Here is a 25,706-nt window from a genome sequence, read left to right as displayed (position 1 = left end):
AAGGTGTAGATATCCTTTAACCATTTCTCCCATCTAGAGAGTGATATTCTAAGACAATTTGCAATTGGTTTTCATTTTGCTATTATTTGTTTTTTTATTATTATTATTATTATTATTATTATTATTATTATTATTATTATTATTATTGTGAGTTATTTAGCTTTTTATTCAGCAGCTCTCCAGTTTGCAATTTCAGCAATCTGGTTGCTAGGGTCCAAATTACCATAGCAACCATGCATTGATTCAAATAGGAGACTGGAATATAAATAGGAGAGGACTGAATAGAAAGATGAGTCCTACAAAGTAGCAATAACAATAAATGTGTAGCCTTACAGAGCGTTTGTTTTTAGATGGGGTCAGTGACCCCCATTTGAAAGCTGGAGATTCAGAAGAAGGCAAATAATTAAAAAAACACATAAAAAATAAATAATGAAGACCAATTGAAAGGTTGCTTACATACGTACAAACTAAAACATACTAATAGTTAACTTAAAATTAACTTAAAGGTTAACCACCCCTTTAATAGTAAAGTACGCTTGTAACTAATGGCAACAGGCATGTGTTCATTTTCTGTGCATAGACCCCTGCAAATAAAATCTCCCGTGACCCTGACATCTAAAATCTTTTTACAAACACATCAATCTGTGCCAGTGTCCCATTCTATAATCTTTCTTCTTTGAGAACAGCTGATATGTGTTTATAGCATGCATCTAAAGGCAACATCTAGGGGCCCATTTACTTAGCTCGAGTGAAGGAATAGAGGAAAAAAAATACGAATTTTGAATGTTTTTTTTTGGCTACTTCGACCATCGAATGGGCTACTTTGACCTTCGACTTTGAATCGAATGATTCAAACTAAAAATCGTTCGACTATTCGAGTCAAAGTACTGTCTCTTTAAGAAAAAACTTTGACTCCCTATTTCGCCAGCTAAAAGCTACCAAAGTCAATGTTAGCCTATGGGGAAGGTCCCCATAGGCTTTGCTAGCTTTTTTTGGTCGAACAAAAATCGTTCCATCGGTGGATTGAAATCCTTCGAATCAAACGATTCGAAGGATTTAATCTTTCGACCTAACGATTTTTCAAAAAAAGTTAAAAAGTTTTCTAAGTCCCAAAAAACGCTGGCTTGTTTTCTATATTATGGGTGATAGGCTGAAAAAGATCGAAAAAAATTTTGGGGCTCCCCTCCTTCCCCCCTACATTTCCTGACTCATGGCAACTTACCTATACAGTGGGCACATGTGTTGGGCAAAATAAACATTTTATTTGATGTTTTGAAGGTTTCCCAGGCTTGTGTAGTTCTGCTACGAATACTTCCATTGAAATTTGAATTTGGCGCCGTATGCAAATTAACCATCGCTAGCGTAACTTCGCTTTGCTTGGCGAATCAACGCTAGCGCAACTTCGCAACCTTACCCCTGAGCGCAACTTTGGATTTTAGTGAATTTTCGGAGCACTGGCAAAAATACGCCTGGCGAAGTGTGGCGTAGCGAACGCCAGCGCAACTACGATTCTTAGTGAATGTCCCACCTTGTGTCTTATCCTTCAGTGATACACTGATTGTGCTGCCATTTTACTTTTGATCCTAATTACCTTTGATTTACAAAAACACTGGATCCAAAACTGATTATTTTTGTTTATTTGCCCCCCATACATACCTTTACTTTGTGTCTTTGTTTGTGTCTCCCCACATGGATATAAAGGGACTGACACATTGTTGGTATGAGCAGGATTTTGTACCAAGCAGATAAATTGTGTCCCCAATGTCTTATCCTTCAGTGATACACTGATTGTGCTGCCATTTGCATATAGTATGTCAGTGTCTTTATCTCTGTAGATCCAACTGTAGGACACACTTGTTGAGTTGGATGGGACAGAACAATGAAGATGACACAGATCAGTGGAATTCTCATCTAATGTCTTTTCTATTACTGGTGTAGGGATAGGGAGAGGCTCTGTAATTAGAAACAGATCATATTATCAGAATATATATATATATGATAAAGAATTTTATACATTTTTATGATAAGATTTTATCATAAGATTTTCTCACTTCATTTCAAGCCGACTGTAGCATAAATGACCAGCAAGTTGTATTATGGGTTCAAATTCATTATTCTGTATTACAGGTATGGGACCTGTTATCCAGAATGCTCAGGACCTGGGGTTTTCCGGATAACGGATCTTTCTTTAATTTCATGGTCTTCATACCTTAAGTCTACTAGAAATTCATTTAAACATTAAATAAACCCAATAGGCTGGTTTTGCTTCCAATAAGGATTAATTATATCTTAGTTGGGATCAAGTACAAGCTACTGTTTTATTATTACAGAGAAAAAGGAAATCATTTTTAAAAATTTAGATTATTTGGATAAAATGGAGTCTATGGGAGACGGGCATGCCGTAATTCAGAGCTTTCTGGATATCGAGTTTCTGGATAAGGGATCCTATACCCGTAACAGACTAAAATGCACATTTTTACATTACTTTACATTAATTCTTGGGGGTTTACATTTCCTTTAAATTATAGAAAATGTCCACAAATACAAGTAGAAAAGACAGATGCATAATAGTGATAAGGGAATCTGTCCCACTTCGCTGAAAAATTTGCAAAATTGCGAAAAAAATTTCAGGAAACAGCGAAATTTCACAAATCGCATTGAAGTCGATGGCTGTTTTTACGAGCGGCAATTTTTCTTGCTGCAAATGCATTAAAGTCCATGCGCATTTTTTCTTTACAGTGATTTTTTTATGCAAATTATGCAGTTTCACGAGAAAATTCCCACATGATGAAATTTGTAAATTCGCCACGAATCCATGTTTGGCAAATTAATTTGCCCATCACTTATGCATATCATAATCTGCTACATGTATAATAAATTGAATTGCATATGTCTGTAGAAAGTAAGACAATAATTACAGGAACTGTTTTATGAATTTGCCTTTTCTAAAAAAAAAAAAATTCTTATTCACTTAAATTTCACAGACATTTAGGGGCCGATTCACTAACTTCGAGTCAAGGATTCGAAGTTAAAAAACTTCGAATTTCGAAGTTTTTTTTGGGCTACTTCGACCATCGAATGGGCTACTTCGACTACGACTTTGAATTCAAAGTAAAAATCGTTCGACTATTCGACCATTCGATAGTCGAAGTACTGTCTCTTTAAAAAAAACTTCGACCCCCTAGTTCGCCAGCTAAAAGCTACCGAAGTCAATGTTAGCCTATGGGGAAGGTCCCCATAGGCTTGCCTAACTTTTTTTGATCGAAGGATATTCCTTCGATCGTTGGATTTAAATCCTTCGAATCGTTCGATTCGAAAGATTTAATCGTTCGATCGAAGGAATTATCCTTCGATCATTCGATCGAACTATCTGCGCTAAATCCTTCGACTTCGATATTCGAAGTCGAAGGATTTTAATTCCTAGTTGAATATCGAGGGTTAAATAACCCTAGATATTCGACCCTTAGTGAATCGGCCCCTTAATCAAAAATACTTTATTCTCTCCACATATTATTAAACATGTTAATAATTTAAAGGGGATCAAAACCTGAAAAAGATCAAGTATTTTGCCTACCAAATTGTAACTGTATTGAATATAAAAAAAATCTGTTTGCTCTTTTGAGAAATGGATTTCAGTGCAGAATTCTGCTGGAGCAGCACTATTAACTGATGTGTTTTGAAAAAAAACATGTTTTCCCATGACAGTATCCCTTTAATAATATTAATGATCTATTTGGAGCACTCCTGTTCAATTTCCAATCTTTCATTTAAACAACTGCCTGGTTGCTAGGGTAAGGGCTCTTAGCAACCAGATAAACTGAAGAACAGCACAGAAAAATGTTAACTGCAAAGTATCTTAGAATACTTCTGTCTGTAGACCAGTTACCAGCATGAAATAACAAACACAGAAACGATGCGGTTAATGGCGGAGCTCACCCGTGGTACGCCGGCTCCTGCTGAGTCGCAGCTCTCGCGATACATCTGGCTCCTTCTAGCCGGCTTAACACATACTCCAATAGTATCGCTGCGGAGCGCCGTCCAAAGCAGTCACGGAGTCAGGCGTTTCATTATCAAGATGTTGGCTTTATTAAGCGCATTAAAAGTACAGTGGAGGGGGATTACAACTAACGCGTTTCGTGTCAGTAAACCTGACACTTCATCAGAGTAATTAGTGCATACATGTGTAGGTGCTTAAATAGTGACACCTATGCATATCATTAATAGATTAAAGGGAAAAAGAAGTATTCTCACAAAATAATATACAAATATTCAAAATTATACATATACATAAAATAAAACATATGAATATCTGTATCAAAATGACAGTCAAAGAAGTATCCTAGTGAAAATTTGTGTCGTATACATTATTACTTAATTCAATAGACTCATGTATATGAATAAAATATTAAATAAATAAATAATCAATAATCTGTGATTAATTTTATAAAAAAGGGGGGATATCCTTTGGTGAGTAATTCATTAACCATAATAATTTGGTCTAAAAGTGTATTAGTGATAGAATGATGTGCTTTCATTAGTGAGCAAATGGGGGAAGGAATATATTTTCATTCATTTGTGTAGTTTTGTGTTTCCAATCACGTTTAAAATTGCACATCCATATAACACCAAGAAACCTAATTAGGGTATCACTATAATTATCATAAACTTTTTTAAAAGAAAGCATTTCCTTTATCTCTATTTATTACTAGGATTTATTACTTAAATTTCCACCCACTTGTTAGAACAGTATAATAGATAGGGAATTATTATTAGTGGCCAAATTTAGTATGTCTTAAAATATCATTTACTAAAAACCTGTATTGGAAAGACTGACACTACTGCATATAAGCATATGTAAATTATAAATAAATTATTCAAATTAATATAAAACTAATCAAAAATTATGTTATATTTAATGAAATAAATTCTATTAATATATCTTTAATTAATCAATAATATAAATTTAAAGTAAATTTTATTGACTAACAAATTCAGAATATAAATAAGGCAGTCTATCCAATAAAGGCTTTTATCTCACACTCTCTATTCAGCCCATATGGTGTAACTGTATCCAATAGGGTCATCCATTTGACTTCCTTCTTAGACAACAATGTATCTATATCACCTTTTCTCTTCCCCAGTTTAACTGCTTCAACTACCTGGAAAGATACAAAGTATTCATTAGCTTCATGTTCTTGTATTACGTGTTCTGCTACTGCTGAGGTTACATCTGACCTGTTTATACATGCTAGATGTTCAAGTACCCTGTCCTTAAGCCATCTCTTGGTCTTGCCGACATATTGTTTACCGCAGCGACATGTTACTAAATATATAACATTTAATGTCCTGCAGTTTGCATATGTTCGACAATTATATGTTTTCTTTGTTATACTACTATGAAATTCCTTTGACACATTTATAAATCTGCAACACTTACAGATGTTCGCACCACATCTGTATGTTCCAACCACATTCAGCCAATTTGTCTTATCCTTTTTATTTGGTAGCATGCTCGGGGACACCATGTCTCGTAGATTGTTTGCCCTTCTATAAATAAATTGAGGTTTTTTTAAATCAAGTGATGTTAAGATAGGGTCTGATTTTAAAATGCCCCAATGTTTTAAAATTATGTTCTGAATTTTCCTCGCTTCCATACTATATGTAGTGATAAATTTCATTCTATTCTTATCAAACGTGTTCTTCCTATCTCTGTGCCCACCTTGTTTATTTATCAAGAGATCTGATCTGTTACTAAGTACTGCTGTTTCATAGGCTTTTTTAATGCATTCTGTGCTGTAGCCCCTAAGTGTCAATCTATCCCACAATTCCATGGACCTGTCGTGGAAGGAAGCCCATGTGGAGCAGTTTCGTCTAAGACGTATGAACTGGCCCACTGGGATCCCTTCCAAGAGAGGCCCAGGGTGATTGCTTTCACGTCTCAACAAAGAGTTTCTGCTAATAGACTTTCTATATATATCAGTATCTATTTGAGTACCTGTAGTGATAAATTGTATATCTAAATATTCTATTGTGTTCTTATCACACTTGTAAGTAAAGTTTATATTTTTGTCATTATTGTTACAGTAGTCAATAAATTGTTTCAACTCTAATTCTGTACCTTCCCAAATGATTATTAGATCGTCAATAAAGCGGTAATAACCTTTTATATTGGTCTTATATATAGATTGTTCACTAAAAATATGATGTTTTTCGAACCAGCCCATAAATAGATTAGCATATGAGGGCGCAAACCGCGCCCCCATTGCTGTCCCACATCGCTGTAAATAAAATTCATTATTAAACATAAAATAATTATGTGTCAATAGATACTCGACTGCTTCTATTATAAACTCGTTCTGTTCATTTGTAAAAAGACCTTTTTCTCTCAACCAATATTGTAATGCAAAAATCCCATCACTATGCCTGATGGAGGAATATAGGGCCGTGACATCCATCGTCACCCACATATATCCTTCTTTCCACTCAATATTTGATAATTTATTGATAGCATCCCCGCTATCTCGTAGAAAAGAGGGCAGTTGCATTACCATTGGTTGGATCAATTTATCTATATATTCGCTTAACCCCTCGTTTAGAGACCAGCATGAAATGTTTGCTTTGCTCATAGACTTTTCAACTCAAGGAATAACGTCTGTTAGTCAATTATATGAACTGTTTCTATTCTTTATAAATTAGCTTTTTGTATCAATGGCTTTATTTGTTCACTGAAAGTCGCAGACATTTAGCAGTTATAATATTCTCTTGACAGTTTCAAAAGACTAATATGTTATAGATTTAAAGGTTATTTTTACATGTAAATAAAGTATGCAAGTGTGTAGAGTCTATCGTGGAATGTTGATATTTAACACACTATACGATTGCTGTGTGTGACTATCACAATTGACATTGGCTTCTCATTTAATGGCTTGTGTCATTCTCTGTGTAACAATAAATTCAGTTCCTCCATACAAGTCTGTCTGCTCTGAGCTGTAACAACTCTCACTCCCTCATGTAAATACACTCACTTACTTACCATATACAGTGAGATTATAGGATATTTCTCTCATTTCTCCATTAACAAGAATGTGTGCAGTGAAGACTCCACTATCCTCCATTCTCAGCTCTCTGATTTGTAATGAGGTTCCACTGTTAGATCCTTCCAGGCGGTTGATGAAATAATTCTCATTTTCTCTGATAAACTTCTGCTCTCTGAATTCAGCCAGGAATATTCTCTTCCCATTGCAATTAAATATCCATGTGACTCTAACAATGGGACGTGTGAGATTCAGATGGGGTGTCAGTGTGACAGTCTCCCCTACACGGCCAGTCACCTGGAGAGGGATGTCTCCTCCTGCTGTAACACATACAAGTAGAGAATGATCAGCACTCACACTCACATTCACACTCTTTAGCTTTGTGCAATAAATGGGGGTACAAAAAAAACATACAAAACTATCAATAACCAATACAAGAGTTAAAGTGGGCCCCACCCAATAAAGCTTGGACCATCCCTCATTTAAGTCATTTATTCTCAGGCTTTTTGCCCAACTTTCTATTACCTACCCATGTTCCGACTCTTTAGGTCACACTAGGCATTTTCTTCATCTGATTTCTTCTATCCATTGTAGAAACATGGAAACACATTTTCACATGAAATTCACTCTCTCTTTCACTGCGGGATTTCATTGACCGTGCCAAGCTCACCCATGCCACAGATACAAGTGCTTTTTGATTGAGTATTTTGGAGTGTGCTTTTGTGTGCAGTGTGACATTAAATAACCCCTAGGGGCACATTTACTTTGCTCGAGTGAAGGAATTGAATAAAAAAAACTTGTTTGAATGTTTTTTTTGGCTACTTCGACCTTCGACTACGACTTTGAATCGAACGATTCAAACTAAAAATCGTTCGAATATTCGACCATTCGATAGTCGAAGTACTGTCTCTTTAAAAAAAAACTTTGACCCCCTACTTCGCCACCTAAAATCTACCGAACCTCAATGTTAGCGTATGGGGAAGGTCTCCATAGGCTTTCTAAGGTTTTTTTGGTCGTAGAAAAATCGTTTGATCGATTAAAATCCTTTGAATTGTTCAAAGGATTTAATCGTTCGATCAAACTAATTGCGGTAAATCCTTCAACTTCAATATTCGAAGTCGAAGGATTTACATTCGACAGCCGAATATCGAGGGTTAATTAATGTGCCATCAGCTTAAAGGGCATGTAAAGGCAAAAAAATAAGATCCCATTTTTACTTTCTTTAATGAAAAAGAAACCTATCTCCAATATACTTTAATCAAAAAATGTGTACCGTTTTAATAAGAAACCTGACTTTATGCAGTGAAATTCTCCCTTCATTTACTGCTGTGGATAGGAATTGTCAGATGGTCCCTAACTGCTGAGCAGGGAAACAATCATACTTATGAACAGCAGGGGGAGCCCCCGTCTTACTTCCCAGCCATGCAGAACTCAAGCAGCTTTATTTATGATGCTCCCTAAGCAGCCCAGACCACACTGAGCATGTGCACAGTCTTAGTCTTGCAAAGATGTTTAACAAAGTTACAAGATGGTGACCCCCTGTGGCCAACTTTGAAAGCATAAATCATTTGTTTGATTAGGCTTGTGGTGCAGTAAGTTCATGTTTATATTTAGTATACAACATACAGCATTTCTAGCCTTATTCTATTTTAGACTTTACATGCCCTTTAATCCATCTAATATCTACTTTTATTTCATGGGTAACAAATATGCAAGAACACTGCACATGGCAAACACGTTGAGAATTTAATATATATATATTTATCATCTCTTAGCTCTCTGTCTCTGATCCTTCATATAAAAAATGGCGTGCAAAGACCTGTGCTTTACCTTTAAATACATCACTGTCTGCATTCAACAGCTCTGTTTTCATAAGTCCCCCAACTGGTAAGTTAGACATGAACGTTAGGGAGTGACCCTGGATTCTGAATTAAGCCAGTAATATTTAAACGAGAATATTACTGGCTTAATTCAGGAATGTTTATTCCCATTTTTCCAAAACATCCATCAGCTTCTTCAATGGGATCTGTCAGATTCAGATAGGATGTCTGTGTCCCCATGTTGTGAGGTTGGACCATCCTTTATTTACGTTATATACTCAAAATGTGATGAATTTCTGAACTCACGTGGGCTCAAGACACTATAGTTGCAGTATAGTGTGTCCTATTGTTAACAACTTTTCAGTTGGCCTTTATTTTTTTAATTATGTGCCTTCCTATGCTTCCTCTTTCCAGCTATGAAATGGGGAGTCAGTGACCTCCACAACCAAAACGCTTTTGCTCTGTGACGTTCTATTTTTATTGTTACATTCTATTACTAGGGATGAGACAGGGGCAGATTTACTAAGCTCGAGTGAGGGTTCAAATTTAAAAAAGTTCAAATTTTGAAGTAAATTTTTGGGTACCTTGGCCATTGAAAAGGCTATATTTGACCATTCGATTCGAAAATCGTTCGACTATACGACCTTTCGATAATCAAAGCACTGTCTCTTTAATACAAACTTCGACTTCATACTTCGTCAAATTAAAGCTACCGAAGTGCAATGTTAGCTTATGGGAACCTTCCACAGCACTTTTCTAAAAAAATTTTTTGGTCGAATAAAAATCCTTCGATCGATCGCTAAAAATTGATTTTTATTCAACCGCAGGATTGCCAAATTTGTTGAAAAAACTTCCAATTCTATGTTCGAATTCGAAGATTATTAATTCGATGGTCGAATTTCGAAGTTTTTTGTGCTTCGAAATTCGACCCTTAGTAAATCTGCCCCACAGTGTGTCCATTTTCACTATGTTGAAAAAATTGTAGAACAATTTTTGCTCAATATGCATTGAAGCCAATGGCAATTTTTTCAATCCATGCCTGGTGAAAATTTTGCTCATTACTACTTATTGCTTATCGTTGTATTCAAGCTCTGTTCTATTCATCTGCCTGTGTCTTATTCAAGGGTCAGTTGGGCCCTAGAAAAAAAAATAACTGCTAAGATAATGCAAACGAATGCACTGCTTAACAAAGCAGAAATAAAAAAAACAAAGATACTGTAACTGCAAATTGTCTCACGATAACAATGTTGGTCAGAACTACCCCTTTAAAAATGCACTTGGGTTTAATTTTTTATTATTTGTGGTTTGTTTGAATTATTTAGCTTTTTATTCAGCAGTTCTCCACTTTGCAATTTCAGCAATCTGGTTGCTAGGGTCCAATTTACCCTAGCAACCATGCACGGATTCGAAAAAATATACTGGAATATTAATAGGACAGGCCTGAATAGAAAGATGAGTAATAAAATATAGCAAAAGTAGCATTAATAATAACCTTGTAGACTTACAGAGCATTAGTTTTTTAGATGGGGCAGTCAACCCCATTTGGAAATTGGAAAGAGTCAGCAGAAGAAGGTGAATAATTCAAACACTATAAAAAAAGAAAAAATGAAAACCAATTGAAACGTTGCTTAGAATTGGCCATTCAATAACATACTAAAACTTAAGGGTGAATCATCCCTTTAAGTTCAATTAGGTGAGATATACGAGTTGAACATTAACTTGCTGCCCCATATACTCTTGAAACTATTGCTGAACAATTAGCTTTTACTAAGAGGTAGAAAGTAATATCGCGTGACAATGTACAATTCGTCATTTTTTCCTAGGGGCCCATTTACTTAGCTCGAGTGAATGATAGATAGGATAGGAAAAAAAACTTAGAATTTCAAATGTTTTTTTTGGCTACTTTGACCTTTGACTACGACTTCGACTTCGAATCGAACGATTCGAAATAAAAATCATTCAACTATTCGACCATTCGATAGTCGAAGTACTGGCTCTTTAAAAAAAACTTCAACCCCCTAGTTCGCCACCGAAAACCTACCGAAGTCAATGTTAGCCTATGGGGAAGGTCCCCATAGGCTTTGCTTTCTTTTTTTGGTCGAAGAAAAATCGTTCGATCGATGGATTAAAATCCTTTGAATCGAACGATTCGATGGATTTAATCATTTGATCGAACGATTTTTCGTTCGATCAAACGAATTGCGGTAAATCCTTCGACTTTGATATTCGAAGTCGAAGGATTTCAATTAATTAATTTCAATTAATTAATTAATGAATGAATGAATTAATTAACCCTCGATATTTGACCTTAAGTAAATTTGACCCTTAGTGTTTGAATTATTTTCCTTTCTGTTCTGCTTATAACTATTAGCAGTATTATTATTGGTGTTATTATTACTTATATACTTTATCCTCATATTCAGTCCTTTTCCTGTTCATCTTCCAGGCTGTCATGGAAGATTTCTAGGGTGAGTGTGACCTTAGCAACCAGATAAAATGTATAAATTACAAAGCAGGAAGATGTGCCTCGCTATTACTGTTACTTAATTCAAACTGCTCTATCTGTACTGTATTTGGCACAGTCTATTGTTCTACTGCTAAATACTAATAAATATATATATATATATATATATATATATATATAGTATATAGATAGATAGAGAGAGAGAGAGAGAGAGAGAGAGAGAGAGAGAGAGAGAGAGAGAGAGATTTTTACTGCATATTGGTATTAGTAAACAGATTTGTAAAGTAGTAGAAAATGAGACTGCTGATATTTTACTCACCACATGGTATGAAGAATGATGTCCATAAGATGAAGAGGAAATCCCAGTAACTAAATGTCATTATGTTGATGGTGATGGTGAACTAGTTATTCTAGTTAAACATGAACTGAAAATCAGTATAATAATCCAACAAGATCAATCCCCAGCCTCCCTTGATTTTTGAATAAGTCGGCAGCAGTTATCAGTTAGAGACAGTAATAGTGTGATTCTCTCTTTCCAGTTGTTCTCTCTGTAATAGAGAAGAGGCAGTTTAACAGGAAACAGGAGGTAAAGAAGTGGTTGTGAGTAATATACCAGCGATTGTTATTAATGTTAATAATAATTATAATAATAATAAGAAAAACTCCTGTGCAGCAACACCACTCATATAATGCATCTTAATAAAATCTGCCTATAATGTATTCAATTTATATACATTAAGACAATGTTCTCCTTTAAATTAACTTTGCAACCTTTCAATTGGTCTTCATCAATTATCCTGTACGTTTTTTTCAATGAATAACATTGTTATTTTGCCTCTTTCTAGTCTTCATTTGACTTGTTAGAGGGGGGTAATTGGCCCAGGAACCAAAACCCACATTCAAGGTTCATTTCTATTATTTTTATGTTGAATTGCTTAATTGTAATTTAAGAACCTCTCCTTCTTCTATCTTGACTTTTAAACTGGTTCCTGGTTGCTAGGGTAATTAATCACTAGCAACACAGGGGCAGCTCTGAAAAAACTGAACGAAAAGGCATCACAAATCACAAATTCTCTTAGAATAATGATGTCTATATTACATTAAAAGGTAACTTTAAAGGAGAAGCAAAGGCTAGAATGAAGTAAGCTTTATCAGAAAGGTCTATATAAATACACCAGAAAACCGTAATGCTGCTCTGAGTCCTCTGTCAAAAGAAACACATCACTTCTTTCCGTCTATTGTGTACACATGGGCTTCTGTATCAGACTTCCTGTTTTCAGCTTAAATCTCCAGGGCTAGGGCTTGAGCATGCTCAGTTTGCTCCTCTCCCACTCCCTCCTCCCCTCCCTGCTGTAATCTGAGCTCATAGCTGTAAGTGAGCAGGGAGAGACTCAGACAGGAAGTGATGTCACACCAAGCTAATATGTCAGCTGCTATCCTAAACAAACAGAGAGAGCTTCTAGAGCTGTTTACTCAGGTATGGTAAAGCATTCTGAAGAATAAATATAGCATTCTAGCTTGCACTATTGTGGCTAATCTATTGGCAGTAAACTGTCTTGGAGCTTTCCTTCTCCTTTAAGGTGTCAAAATTGACCTCATATATAAAAGAGAGAAATCCATCTAGTTTTCTTTAGTTTTCTTAAATGTGTCCTTATTTTCAATTACAAAAAATACATTTAATAAACATATATGGTAATTAAAGCTTATTAATATCAAAAGATGGTAGCTTTCAGATGTATGCCTCACTAATCAATGAGTATTAATTACCCAGTGGAAATGCAGTTTAACACACACTAACTACATCATATAATACAGTAACTTGTAAGAAAATACTTATTAAACCTACCAGACAAATATAAAAATCTCCCAAACCTTTACAAACCAATAAAATAAAATTCATATTTGCGTTAATAGTATATTATGTTTGTTGTTGTATATGTTATAAGCCTGCATTTCCAGTGGGGAACACAGTCTCAGTAATTTGTTATCTTGTAATTTAAATGTCTTTTTTTTTTTTTTTTGCGGTTCATTTTGTTTAACACATTTATACCAGACTGTAATGCGAGAGTTTCTATTTTACTAAGGGGTGTGAAACAGTCGGCCAGAGACATGGCATCACATTTAACCAATATGGTCAGAACTTGTGCGTCACTTCATATGTCACATAATGGTCTAGGGGAGAGACATCTTTTGGATAATGCAAACAATATAATTTAGGGGGATACAGTGGACCTCAATCTCAAACAGTCTCAGTGGCAGAACTGCGATATAAAATATAGTGAGGCTGATTTATGAGGAGAAGCACTGTGAGCTCCTATCAATTAGCTGCACCCCCTATATTTCTATATTTTTGGGGAGCAATTAAACAAACTCACTGACCATCTTTAGATCAAAGTGCAGAATGGAGAACTACACTATACTTGACATTTCTAGACTTCGAAAGAGCCTTTGATTCCCTTAATAGAAGATTCATGTGGAGCACGATAGAAAAATATGGAATCCCTAGGAACATTTTGTCACTACTAAAGGGCATGTACAATGGCTTTTAATGCCGAATTCTGCATGAAGGTAAGCTGTCAGACTACATAGAAGTAACACAAGGGGTGAAACAAGGCTTCGTCCTGTCTCCTACAATATTTCTGTTGGTATTGGACAGCGTAATGAGAAGAGTTCTAAGGGAACAGAGCATGATAGAAACACTGGAAGATCTAGAATTTGCTAATGACATATGTTTTAGGGATGCACCGAATACAGGATTCGGTTTGGGATTCGGCCAGGATTCTGCCTTTTTCAGCAGGATTCGGATTTTGGCCGAACCCTTCTGCCTGGCCAAAACGAATCCGAACCCTAATTTGCATATGCAAATTAGTGGTGGGGAGTGAAATCATGTGACTTTTTGTCAAAAAACAAGGAAGTAAAAAATGTTTTCCCCTTTCCACCCCTAATTTGCATATGCAAATTAGGGTTCGGATTTGGTTCGGTATCTTTCATGAAGGATTCTGGGATCTGGCTGAATCCAAAAAAGTGGATTTGGTGCATCCCTAATATGTTTATTATCTCAAAGGTATATAGATATAAAAGAAAAACTGGAAAGGTTACAAAACGTAGCAGAAATTGCAGGGCTACGTATCAATGGCAACGAAAAACAAAAGACATGAGGATAAACAATACTGCTACAGAAAGATTGAATATTAGAGACTGTGAAATAGAACTGGTGGAGACCAGTTCTACTTGGGAAGTGCTGTTACCAAAGATGGTGGTGCAGAAGATGATCAAAAAATATCGAATAAAGAAAGCAAATGGAGCATTTATCCAGTTGTACCCTATTTGGAGAAATAAAAACATCTTAAAAAGAACCAAAATTCACATTTTTAATACTAATGTGAGAGCAGTCCTTTCATAAGCAAGTGAAACTTGGAAGGTCACACAACCATTACCACAAAAATCCAGATCTTTGTAAACAGGTGCCTACGGAGACTGGAATATAAAATGGCCGGAGAAAGTGACAAATGAAGAACTGTGGAAAAACACTAACCAGGTACCACTAGAAATTCAGTTAAGGAAAAAGAAGTGGGATTGGATGGGACACACACTAAGGGAGGGAGAGGAATCTATAGAAAGAAGAGCCCTAGAATGGAATCCACAGGGATCAAGAAGAAGTGGACGGCCTCGAAAAACATGGAGAAAATCAGTGGAAGAATAAGTTATAAAAATGGGAAAACATGGAATGAGATCAGGAGAATAGCAACAAATAGAACTGAATGGAGAGTCTTCATAGATGCCCTATACTCCACTGGGAGTTAAAGGAACAGATGATGACTGACCATCTGAGCACATTTGATAGACAGCAGCTACAAAGGCCACTAGAAGTGTGACGTTATATGTGTTTGATACAATGGATACAGATATGATGCAGCGGATACAATTACAATACAATGGGCCTTATTTATCAGTATTTAAATGAAAAAAGGCAGGCTAAACTAGAATCCACAGTGTGACCTTATCTATTATTAAAAAAGCACGATTTAATTAGATCTGGGAAAAATTCGTCAAAATCTAGCAAAAATCCTAATTGTGTGCTTGATTAATGAATTGTGGAATCAAAACAAACCAAAGAAAACAATCAGAAATATGAAGAGAACATATGAACAAATAAATCTGGTGAGTCTTTAGTTTGAGTAGATACGAGATAAAAGAATGATAAGGATAAGTTGGAGGCAGTTATCACTTAAGTTGGCCATAGACGCAATGATCCGATCGTACGAATCCTGGATTTGTACGATTTTCAGAACGTGTGTGGAGAGTCCTGACATTTTTCGTCCGGCAGAGATCGTTCATTTGGTCGATCGGACAGGTTAGAAAATTTCTGTCGGCTGCCGATAATATCTCTGCATGTATTGCCGATCGTACGATTTTCAGTGGGAGACTGTCACCGGCTTTGGTCAGACATAACTATCGTACGATTGCTGTCAGGGGCAGAACATCGGCTGATCTGTTCTTTTACTACTTTATTTTTATCGGAATGGTAAGACTTTGATCTGAATGGTTAGTTGCAGGTCGGGAGATGGGAAAGTCCGATCGTACATTGATTCGTACGACCGGATCTTTGCATCTATGGCCAGCTTTAGAGACAGTAATAGTGTGATTCTCTCTAACCAATCTTCCTCTCTGTAATCTCTGTTAGTCACTTTCTCTGGGAAAAGGTCACCTTATTGGGACTGTGTTCTACACATACAAATATATACAATGCCCTTCTGAATGAGGAAGCCCCTACCCTTGTAACTTAATATCATATAATAGTAATTCTGACATATAGGGGTCATTTACTAAGTGCGGGCAGGGGGAAAAGGATAAAACATGTGCACAATATGTCCCAGCATTAGAATATAAAAAGTGGGAAATTTAGACCACCCCCAAAACCACTATTTACACTCTGACTTGCCCTTTTAGTAATAGGAAACAATGTTTTAAAAATGTATTCCCTCTTTATTAACAGTAAAAAAAACTGAGCCTACCAGCTTCATAATAAACTTTAAATTAGGTATAGACCAACCAGAGACTTCTATTTGGCTACAACTCCCAACTCCTGTGTTTTAGTTAATGTCTTATATTGATATTAATTGACAGAAAGCAGATAATTTTACGGTAGTTACACTGAGACACAACAAAAGGAAATCAATAGCAACATCACAACCACACTCACCAGACAAGAGGAAAAGAAAAACTAGAAAGAAAGACGTCTGAGCAACCAGACATTACTGAAATACATTGCAGTGCTGACGCTGTTGCTGAATATGTGAAAGCAGAAAGAATCCCTTGTGGTCTGTGAGTAAAATTGGCCCCAATTCTGTTTAAAACAGATAAAGAATATCAGAGAAAATCACAACGTGTATTATTTTAATGCTATATAAGTGAATTGCTTTCATGCTGCAACATATTCTAATAGCAATACAAGACACACAGCATGAAGTGTATATGCAAAAATGAGTTGAAGACAACATGAAGAGTAAAGAATATGATAATTAAAGTACGAGTCCTGTACTTCCATTAGGAGTAAAAATTATATATTGATGCCGAAGACATAGGGGGGTATGTATTAAAACTAAACTTTTTTCTCACTCTAGTAAAAAAAAGAAAAAAATGTGACCAAACACCCAAACCTGAATCCTATTAATTTACCAATAATTCTTCTTGAAAAAGTCAATGCAAAAAAAGTTTTGACGAAATCATGCGTCAATTCGAATCGTGAACCTTTTTGTAACTGCTGATTCAAAGACATGACTTGAATACTTATTTTAGGAAAATTGTAGCTACACTTCACTCCCCCTTCTGTGCATGAATTTGTACCAAAAAGAAAGGAACTGCAAAGAAGAGCTAACGAGGTCGCACAGCCTTATTAATGAATATAATTAGGATTGTGTGTGTAACTTGGAAACCATGAAAGGAATAATTAATGGCTTAAAAGTAGTGATGGGCGAATTTGCGCCGTTTCGCTTCGCCGAAAAATTCGCGAATTTTGCGCGAAATTCGCGAAACGTTTTTTGACGCCGGCGCCCGTTTTCTCGATGCCGGCGTCCGTTTTTGACGTGAATTTTCGCGGGCGATTCGCGAATTTATTCGCTGGCGGCGAAACGCGCAAATTCGCCCCTAATTCGCGCCTGGCAAATAAATTCGCCCATCACTACTTAAAAGACGTTTTTGATGAGTGCAAATAAATTCATTCAAAATAAATTCATTGTGTTGTCATTATTATATCTTGTGATAAACAATAAAGAGTTAATGAAGTGCAATAGTGTAAGGGGTGCTAATTACAAAGCAACAGTTCACATTCCACTAGTCTGTAGAAGAAGGAATCACCCAATAAAACATAACATTTAATAGTTCATTTAAAATCAAAAGAGGGATTTAATGAAATATAAAAACACTTAAAAATATGATCCCGATCTGGTTTCACAGTTGTAAGGATTGCAGTACATCCTATTTGTCCTCTCTTGAACAGCAGTAAGATGCACCTGGCTTGCCAAATGCACTCTAAAAATACATGTTAATAATAATAATAATAATAACAACATTAATAATAATAATACACATGCTTTTTACTATTTCTAACTATAGTGCTGAACATGATGTGTGGTTTTGTTCTTGTTTTGATATTATCAACTGAATTGTTTCATTTCTTTAGATCAACAAGGTTAAAATGAAATGCATGTCTATGAATGAATTGATTCATGATGTGTTGGACGTATGTAGCTAATGAATTCTGCTCTCACTGGCCCCTTAACGGACTGGCCTATAATTTTAGAGAACAGAGTGGTATTATCCAGGTTTTAGTGGAGAACATGTTGGCAAGAAGAGATTCAGGAGGTAACATATATCACGGAACATTGTCATTGACTGTGGAACTGAATCCAGAGTCATTTTGCCATGAAGAACTTATTTAAGTTGTATTATAGGTATATACACCTGAAAATGAATAGATATAAAGTTACTTATAGTCCCCCGAGCACTTCTGCAATTTGCATTAATTTCTATTTGTACTGGTTTATTACCAGTTTGTTTACTCCAGAGCTTTCAACTCATAGCAAATGAGTGCAAATATGCACTGACACCTGGGGGCAGATTTACATAGGGTCGAATATCGAGGGTTAATTAACCCTCGATATTCGACTGCCGAATCTAAATCCTTCAACTTATATTCGAAGTCGAAGGATTTACCACAAATAGTTTGATTGAACGATTAAATCCTTCGAATCGTTCGATTCGAAGGATTTTAATCCATCGATCGAACGATTTTTCTTCAACCAAAAAATTGTTAGAAAGCCTATGGGGCGCTTCCCCATAGGCTAACATTGTGCCTCGGTAGGTTTTAGGTGGCGAAGTAGGGGGTCGAAGTTTTTTTTAAAGAGACAGTACTTCGACTATCGAATGGTCAAATATTCGAACGATTTTTAGTTCGATTCGAAGTCGCAGTCGAAGGTTGAAGTAGCCAATTCGATGGCCGAAGTAGCCAAAAAAAAACTTTCGAATTTGTTTTTATTGTATTCCTTCACTCGAGCAATGTAAGTGTGTTGGTAAATGGTGTTGGTTTCTACATTGACCGTCTTTTGTTTGTGAGACAAGTCTGTTTGTCACATGCACATGTCACACAATTCATAGTCATTTCCTGTGGCCCCTGATTGTCTCCCCCTGCTGGTCACATGACTGTACATAGAGAGACAGATTAAGATGTGGCAGGCAGGCGAATAAATTCGCGAAACGCCCGCGAAAATTCGCCGAAAAAATTTGCCGGCGTCAAAAACGGGCGCCGGCGTTGAAAAAACAGGCGCCGGCGTCAAAAACGAGACGCCGGCGCCGTTTCGTGAATTTTTCGCCGTTTCGCGAATTTCGCGCGGAATTCGCGAATTTTTCAGCGAAGCGAAACGGCGCAAATTCGCCCATCACTAAAGATAATGTAATGATGGATCTGTAATAGCTCACTCCAGGAATGAGAGATAGGATCAGGTTAGCAAGTGAGCAGCCTAAAGCTGCAACAAGGAGAGTTAGAAGGATTATCCGGGGTATTACACCCACAGAGTAGGAACTCACCTATGATCACTGTATATTGAACATGATATTTGTGTAAGAAAACTGCTAACAGGGAACCCTCTAGATTCCTTAGGTTTGGCAATATACACATTATCTCTGAGTTATCTTGTTATTAGCTAAGGGAACTTATTATTAAAGCAGGTGTTACAAATGGGGGTTTAAACCAAAAAAGGGTTAAAACCATGGCTCCGGCTTACATAACATTTATTCACATTACAAAACAGTATTTCATGCCTTATAAGAGTTTGAGACATAGGGGCAGATTTACTAAGGTTCGAGTGAATTTTCGAAGTACAAAAAGTTCGAATTTCAAAGTAATTTTTTGGATACTTCGACCATCGAATAGGATACTACGACTTCGAATTTCCTTCAACTTCGATTCAAAGTAAAAATCATTCGAATATTCGATCATTCGATAATCGAAGTACTGTCACTTTAAAAAAAACTTCGACTTCAATACTTCGCGAAATTAAACCTGCCGAATTGCTATGTTAGCCTATGGGGACCTTCTACAAACATTTTCTAAGTCTTTACACATCAAATAAAAAACCTTCGATTGTACGCTAAATTTGTTTGATCATAGGATTGACAAATTCGATGAAAAAACGTCGAATTCGATATTCGAATTCAAAGTTTTTCAATTCGATGGTCGAATTTCGAAGTTTTTTGTACTTCGAAATTGATAAATCTGCCCCATAGAGTAAACAAGAAAACAGAACAGTAGAGGCTCTGGACCAGATTTCTACCTTTTCATCCCTTTTCCTCATTGGATGAATTTAGGCATTCAGCAATTACCTTATTTGGGAATGCCCCAGTTAGGATTAACTACATCTATAAATTGGGTCATATAGAGGTATGTGTAAGTGGGGGTAATTCCCATTCAGGTGATGCATGTCCTGAGACAGGATCCTTATTCCTCCAGGTGTGCCAGGTTGGTTTCCAAGACTATAAAGGAGAAATGATCGAAGACATGAGCCCCTATAGACTTTACTCTTCGAGAAAGGTAGATGATGCCCAAAGCTAAATAGGTCCTAGTAAAGAAGAAGTGGCTTGAGGTAAGGAGGTCACCCCCAATGAAGGGAGTGCGAGGGATCCCATGAGAGATGATTAGCTAGATAGTGGACTAGCTCCTATAAAAGCACCCTCTAGAAATAAGCTGAGGGTAAAGAGTAGTCCTGTATAAGCAGAACAGAAAGGTTAATATAGTATAAGTATAAGGTCTCATACAGATAGAGAATTCCTTATCTGAGGATGCATACCCAGGAATATAACTACAGAGTAAGTGGACCCTGTAGGGGGGCCCAGGAGGTATAGGGGGCTGCATGAGGCCCAAATAACAAGCAATTTCAACATATATTTGTAAAACAGGACAACCTCTGGCTATGTTGGGTTCCAAAAATTAATTTGCTGTAGGGCCCAGATTGAAAAGCTATAACTATTACTAACGTAGTTTATTAAGGGGATTTAGGTGCAAAAGTATTACATACTTTGAATCAGTCCTTGTCAGGGCTTCCCTACTCTTACCCTAGCAAAAGTAACCACTCAAAACCCATACAAGTGACTCCAGTAAGTCATATACTGCCTGTCTCAACACTCATATTCATCTTCATATTTGCCAGTCATGGTCATTGAACTAAAGCTGGGCAAGCACGTAAAGTCTTCTAATTTGCAGATGTCACCAAAGAAGCAAATATTTTCCGTATATGGCCACCAACATAGTTAAACTCACTATTTATTTTCCAGGCACACACCTTAGGGTCAGTCAATTACCTAAAAACCAGGATATCTGACTTATGGATAGAAACTGGAGCAAGTCCACACAAAGTATCTAGTAGAATTCAGAGTTTTTCTTGAAAAAGTTTCCCCACTCATCCAAGTTGCTTCTTCAGTTTAACTCAAACATCCACATAAAAGTCCACACAAACATAGCGGAAACATACAAAACTCTTTTATATTTCCATTTCAGAATTAAACCCAGAACCTGAAGCAATAGACAGCAATAATAAGCCCCATGTTATCTGTGCACCAAAGAAATTAGGAAAGCTGAAAGTGTTTTTAAATGAGTATAATTTTTCCTTTCCCTCGAAGAATTGATAATAATATCTCATTTACTGATGTTGTAATTCTTTAGTTCTTGTGACAATGATGAGAGCTGCTAGTGACAAGGAGAGAGCAGTGAGTATTGGCAGGTAGATGTACAGCTTCATCCTGCAGCTTTTATCTGAAACACATAGACATTACAGCCATTAACTTAATTTACTATAAGTAGAAAATGTGACATTTCTCGGGTCTGCAAAATTGCACCATGATGTTTGTTCCAAGTAGTCTTTTACCTATCACTGTCCCCTTCTGCACAACCTCTTTTAAGACATTGATGCCCACGGACGCCAACATGACTCTGACAAGCATTTCTGAATATAAACCAGTGTTACTGCAATGTGTCTTGAATGGTACCCACCATTGATATCTTTTGTTTGGTTGGTATCAGAGCAGAATTCCCGAAGGGCAATAGAGACATTTTTGTGATGAGCCGGGTTGTGTATGAAGCACAGATACTCCTCATCCCAGGATTCAGGCTGCAGTGACACATGGATTGTGGTACCATTGGTATAGGGCTGGTACCGCTCTTTGTGTCTGTACATCCAACTGTAGGACAGAGCTGATGACTTTGTTGGGGCAGAACAATGAAGAGTGAAATTGCACCAGTCAGGGGTAATCCGCACCTTCTCCATCTTTATTTCTGGGCTGGGAACAGGCTCTGTGTATAGAAACATTAATTTTACTTGTACAGAAAACTGAAATGAAATATTGTAGATTATCTTGTCCAATTCTGAAAAGAGTATTTTAAGAGCAATAGCACGTGGGACATTTTGTCGACTACAGGTGACAAAACTTCCCTAGTTTCCTTCCCACAGACAATCACCAGTGGGGAAACATACATGTTGTTTTGGCTTTCTGAATTTGCTTCATTAGGAAACTTTGGGCTACTTGAGAAACCCATAGTCAAGCTTCAGATTACTTAAAATTAACTAAACAACACAATTAAGTAGTGGGTAAAGCTATAATTACTGGGGGTCACAGCACAGTCTTTGGGACCACCGGTCATTGTGTTTGGAATAAAGTCCTAGATGAAGGGTGAGCTGGGAAACTGTTGGACAGATGTGAGGCAAACAAGAATGATATTGAGGCCTAGAAAGGATTATCAGGAAATTCTGTTTCCGACAGCCACTATTTATATGCCTGCCCTGACTCTTTTCACAATGTCAGAGATGGGTGGGTTGGGCGTGGGTCTATAAATAAATAAAGTTCTAGTTGGGTGCGGGTCTGGTGTGGGTTGGGAGCAGGCAGCTGTGAGTCAGGTATAGGTCAACTTGCACATAACTAATGGCCACTGTCAAGTCAAGTAGGAAATTAATTTTTTCTACAAGACCCCTATGTCAGTTCTGTTGGCAAACGGTACTGTAAGTAACGATGCACAGATAAGGCACACTTTAAGAAGTCCATCTCATCTGCAAATATGTAACTTTTAGTTTGTAGCAGCTGACATTTCCATCTGATGCATCTTTTCTCCATTTCAGTGTGGACACTTAAATGACATAAGGCTTGAAGTCTATAAACAAAACATTAGGTTGTACAAGTGGAAATGCAAAGTTTATAATATGAGATGAGTGAATTTGTAATCTATACAATATAGGTGATTTATTTTCTCGCACTTCAGCTGCTGGTTCCTGAAATCTGCCAGTCTGTATCTTGTTTCATTGTTTGTTAAAAAGGTGGACATGTTTTTCAACCTTACTTCCTATGTTACTATGTTTGTATAAAACCATGTTACATCTTCTACTGGATGTGCCAAGTGCTCAGTGGGTGCCAGACTGACAGACTGGGTTATTAGTCCAGACACCTGGATTGGGGAGACTTGAGCTGCAGAGGAAATGCAGAAATGAAACCCTATTTGTGTGTGTGCTACATACTACATATAAATGGGTCTAAACTTGTTCCTAATAAGTAAAAACTATGGGGCAAATTTACTAAAGGACGAAGTGACTAAAGCTGGTGAAAATTCTGGACTTCGCCGATTTACTAACGGGCGCTGGTGTAAATTCGCTAGCGAAGGAGATAAGACTGTAGCGCTACTTTGCACTCTAACGCCAGGTGAATTTTCGCTCTGGTGAAGGGACGTAACTACGCAAATTCACTCAGATGCAGATTTTACTGAACGTTACCTCTTGCACCATAATTGCCTTTGTCACCTCTAGAGTAGATAGGAGTTCCTCAAAAAAAAATTTGAAAAATTTTCTAAATCCCAAAAAACGCTGGTGACTTTTCAGTTTTTCAGGGTGATAGGCTGCAAAAGATCGTAAATTTTTTTTTGGGTAACCGGCTTCCCCCCTACATTTACTTACATATGGCACATAAACTATACACTGGGCTCATGTGTAGGGCAATATAATAACTTTATTTTATTTTATTAAGCTTCCTTGGGCTTGTGTAATGTAATGTATTTGCTGCAACATATTCATTAAATTTTAACTTCCCGCCGTATGCAAATTAGCCAACGCTAGCGCAACTTCGATTTGCTTGCCGAATTAACGCTAGCGAAACTTCTCCATCATTCGGCTCCATGAACGCAACTTCGCATTTTAGTGAATTAGCGGTTGCCTGGCGAATTTTCACCTGGCAAAGTGCGGCGATGTGAGCGAAGCCGTAGCTGCCGAATTTCCGGAGGTAAGTGATTTGCCCCTATGTGTCTAAGAAGAGGATTGAAGTTACGGGACATTAGCTGACTTCTGTTTGGTCTTATTTGCAAAGTACAGGGTCGGGTAGAAAGTGTGAAAAATCCCAATGTTTTTGCACATTTGTGTCCTACACTTTGCAAAGTTGTCTCAGGCTCTAGAGTGGAATACAGAGACCCGTGTCTGCAGTGGGGGCAATGGGAAGAGGCAAACGGGGGCCCATCACTTAATTTGTGTGTAATTCAGATGTGAGCTCCGGAGGGCATATACCCAATGCTCTATACTAAGAGGTAATGGTGGTCCTCCTTGCAGCCTCACAAAGCAGTTAGTCAGTGACCCCCAATAAACTAAAAGCTTTTTAAGTAGCCACCTTAAAAAAAGATGACTAGGAAGGGCAATCATATAAGTGTTAGTGAATTACTCATCATATATCAATTAAATCATCCATCATATCAAAGTATAATAATAAATAGGTACCATTATATGAACACTTACCATACACAGTGAGAGTAAATGACAGTTCTACTGTTTGTGTTGTGCCTTGAAGTACAATGTTTGCTGTGTAACTCCCGGTATCCTCACTCCTCAGTTCCCTGATCCATAACCTTGTTCCACTGTTATCAACCTCCAGTCGCTGGGAGAACTGACTGTGCCGGATACTCAGCTGCTGGTTCCTGAAATCTGCCAGTCTGTATCTTGTTCCATTGTTTGTATAATACCATGAGACATCTTCTACTGGATGTGCCAAGTGCTCAGTGGGTGCCAGACTGACAGACTGGGTTGTTAGTCCAGACACCTGGATTGGGGAGACTTGAGCTACAGAAGAAATGCAGAAATGAAACCATAGCAGAGTAAAATATATAAATTAACTAATATTTACTGCATACAGTACTTCGTACACATGGGTATAAATAAAATCATTATTTCCAGTGGGTCAAACTGATCTGGGGAGCAACAAACATAATCTGTAATATGATTGTAAGAAAACTTCCAAAAACAAAATTGAGAACCTCCTGTGATGCCAAAGTGCAGAAGGAAATATTCAATAACACATTACAGTCTGATTTCCCGGCGAGTTTGTAGTAAGGGAAATAGAGAGAATCAGTGAGAGTTATGAATGAATAAAGTACTGACCTGTAACAATGAGGAGGGCAGGAGAGAGAAGGCAGAGCAGGAGCTTCTCACTGACCCACATTTTCCTCTTTCTCTCAATGAACAGTCATGTGACAGTCAAGTAGAGACAGTTTATAAAGCATTAAATATCAGTATATAAGTATCAGTCGTGTCCCGTTACACAGAGAAGCAGTGCTATGTGGTCCAATAATACAATACTGGTCCAATACATTTTTAGCCTTGTTCTTAAAAAGAGTTATTTTCACATTCAGCACTGGGTGTTAGAAACCATGGGGTGACCACATCCCTATCCTGTGGTGCAACCTGTGCAGCTTTACTGACCCCTACCTGCTACTCCCTGCAGCTCAATGTCATTCTCACTAGCATTCCTACTATGCACCTTTACCCATTAGTATTTAGATATTTTAGGCATTAAGGTCCCCATAGACGCGACGAT

At 37.1% G+C, this 25,706-nt stretch overlaps 2 protein-coding genes across 2 annotated transcripts in view; both read right to left on the bottom strand.

The window, feature by feature from the left end:
* XB5762037.L (uncharacterized XB5762037 L homeolog) overlaps nt 1–24,950 on the bottom strand; it is a gene marked incomplete at its 5' end in the record, with an annotated part of 583,381 nt that extends 558,431 nt beyond the window's left edge. The window contains 1 exon segment of the mRNA NM_001095434.1: nt 24,632–24,950. Within this exon segment, the coding sequence (NP_001088903.1) occupies nt 24,632–24,950 (319 nt within the window).
* On the bottom strand, nt 1,506–11,308 carry LOC121397337 (CD48 antigen-like). The gene is made up of 3 exons (XM_041573972.1): nt 11,261–11,308; nt 7,034–7,559; nt 1,506–1,953 (listed from the first exon to the last, which is right to left on the bottom strand). Exons 1-3 carry the CDS (start codon nt 11,306–11,308, stop codon nt 1,544–1,546), a joined length of 984 nt encoding a protein of 327 aa, XP_041429906.1. The 3' UTR covers nt 1,506–1,543.
* Nucleotides 24,951–25,706: the final 756 nt, after the last annotated feature.

Source organism: Xenopus laevis, chromosome 8L (assembly GCF_017654675.1).
Source record: "Xenopus laevis strain J_2021 chromosome 8L, Xenopus_laevis_v10.1, whole genome shotgun sequence".
In the NCBI taxonomy this organism is placed as follows: Eukaryota; Metazoa; Chordata; class Amphibia; order Anura; family Pipidae; genus Xenopus; species Xenopus laevis.
The sequence above is the reverse complement of the archived record's forward strand: the minus strand, read 5'-3'. Positions and strand labels throughout refer to the sequence as shown.

Excerpts from the sequence above, each read along its gene's own strand:
- LOC121397337 (XM_041573972.1), bottom strand. The coding sequence starts at position 11,308 with ATGACAGCCTGGAAGATGAACAGGAAAAGGACTGAATATGAGGATAAA. Across the intron at positions 7,560-11,260 it reads GGACTGAATATGAGGATAAA|GTAATAGAAAGTTGGGCAAA; the intron begins GTATATAAGTAA and ends GAACATGGGTAG. Across the intron at positions 1,954-7,033 it reads CTATAATCTCACTGTATATG|AGCCTCTCCCTATCCCTACA; the intron begins GTAAGTAAGTGA and ends TTCTAATTACAG.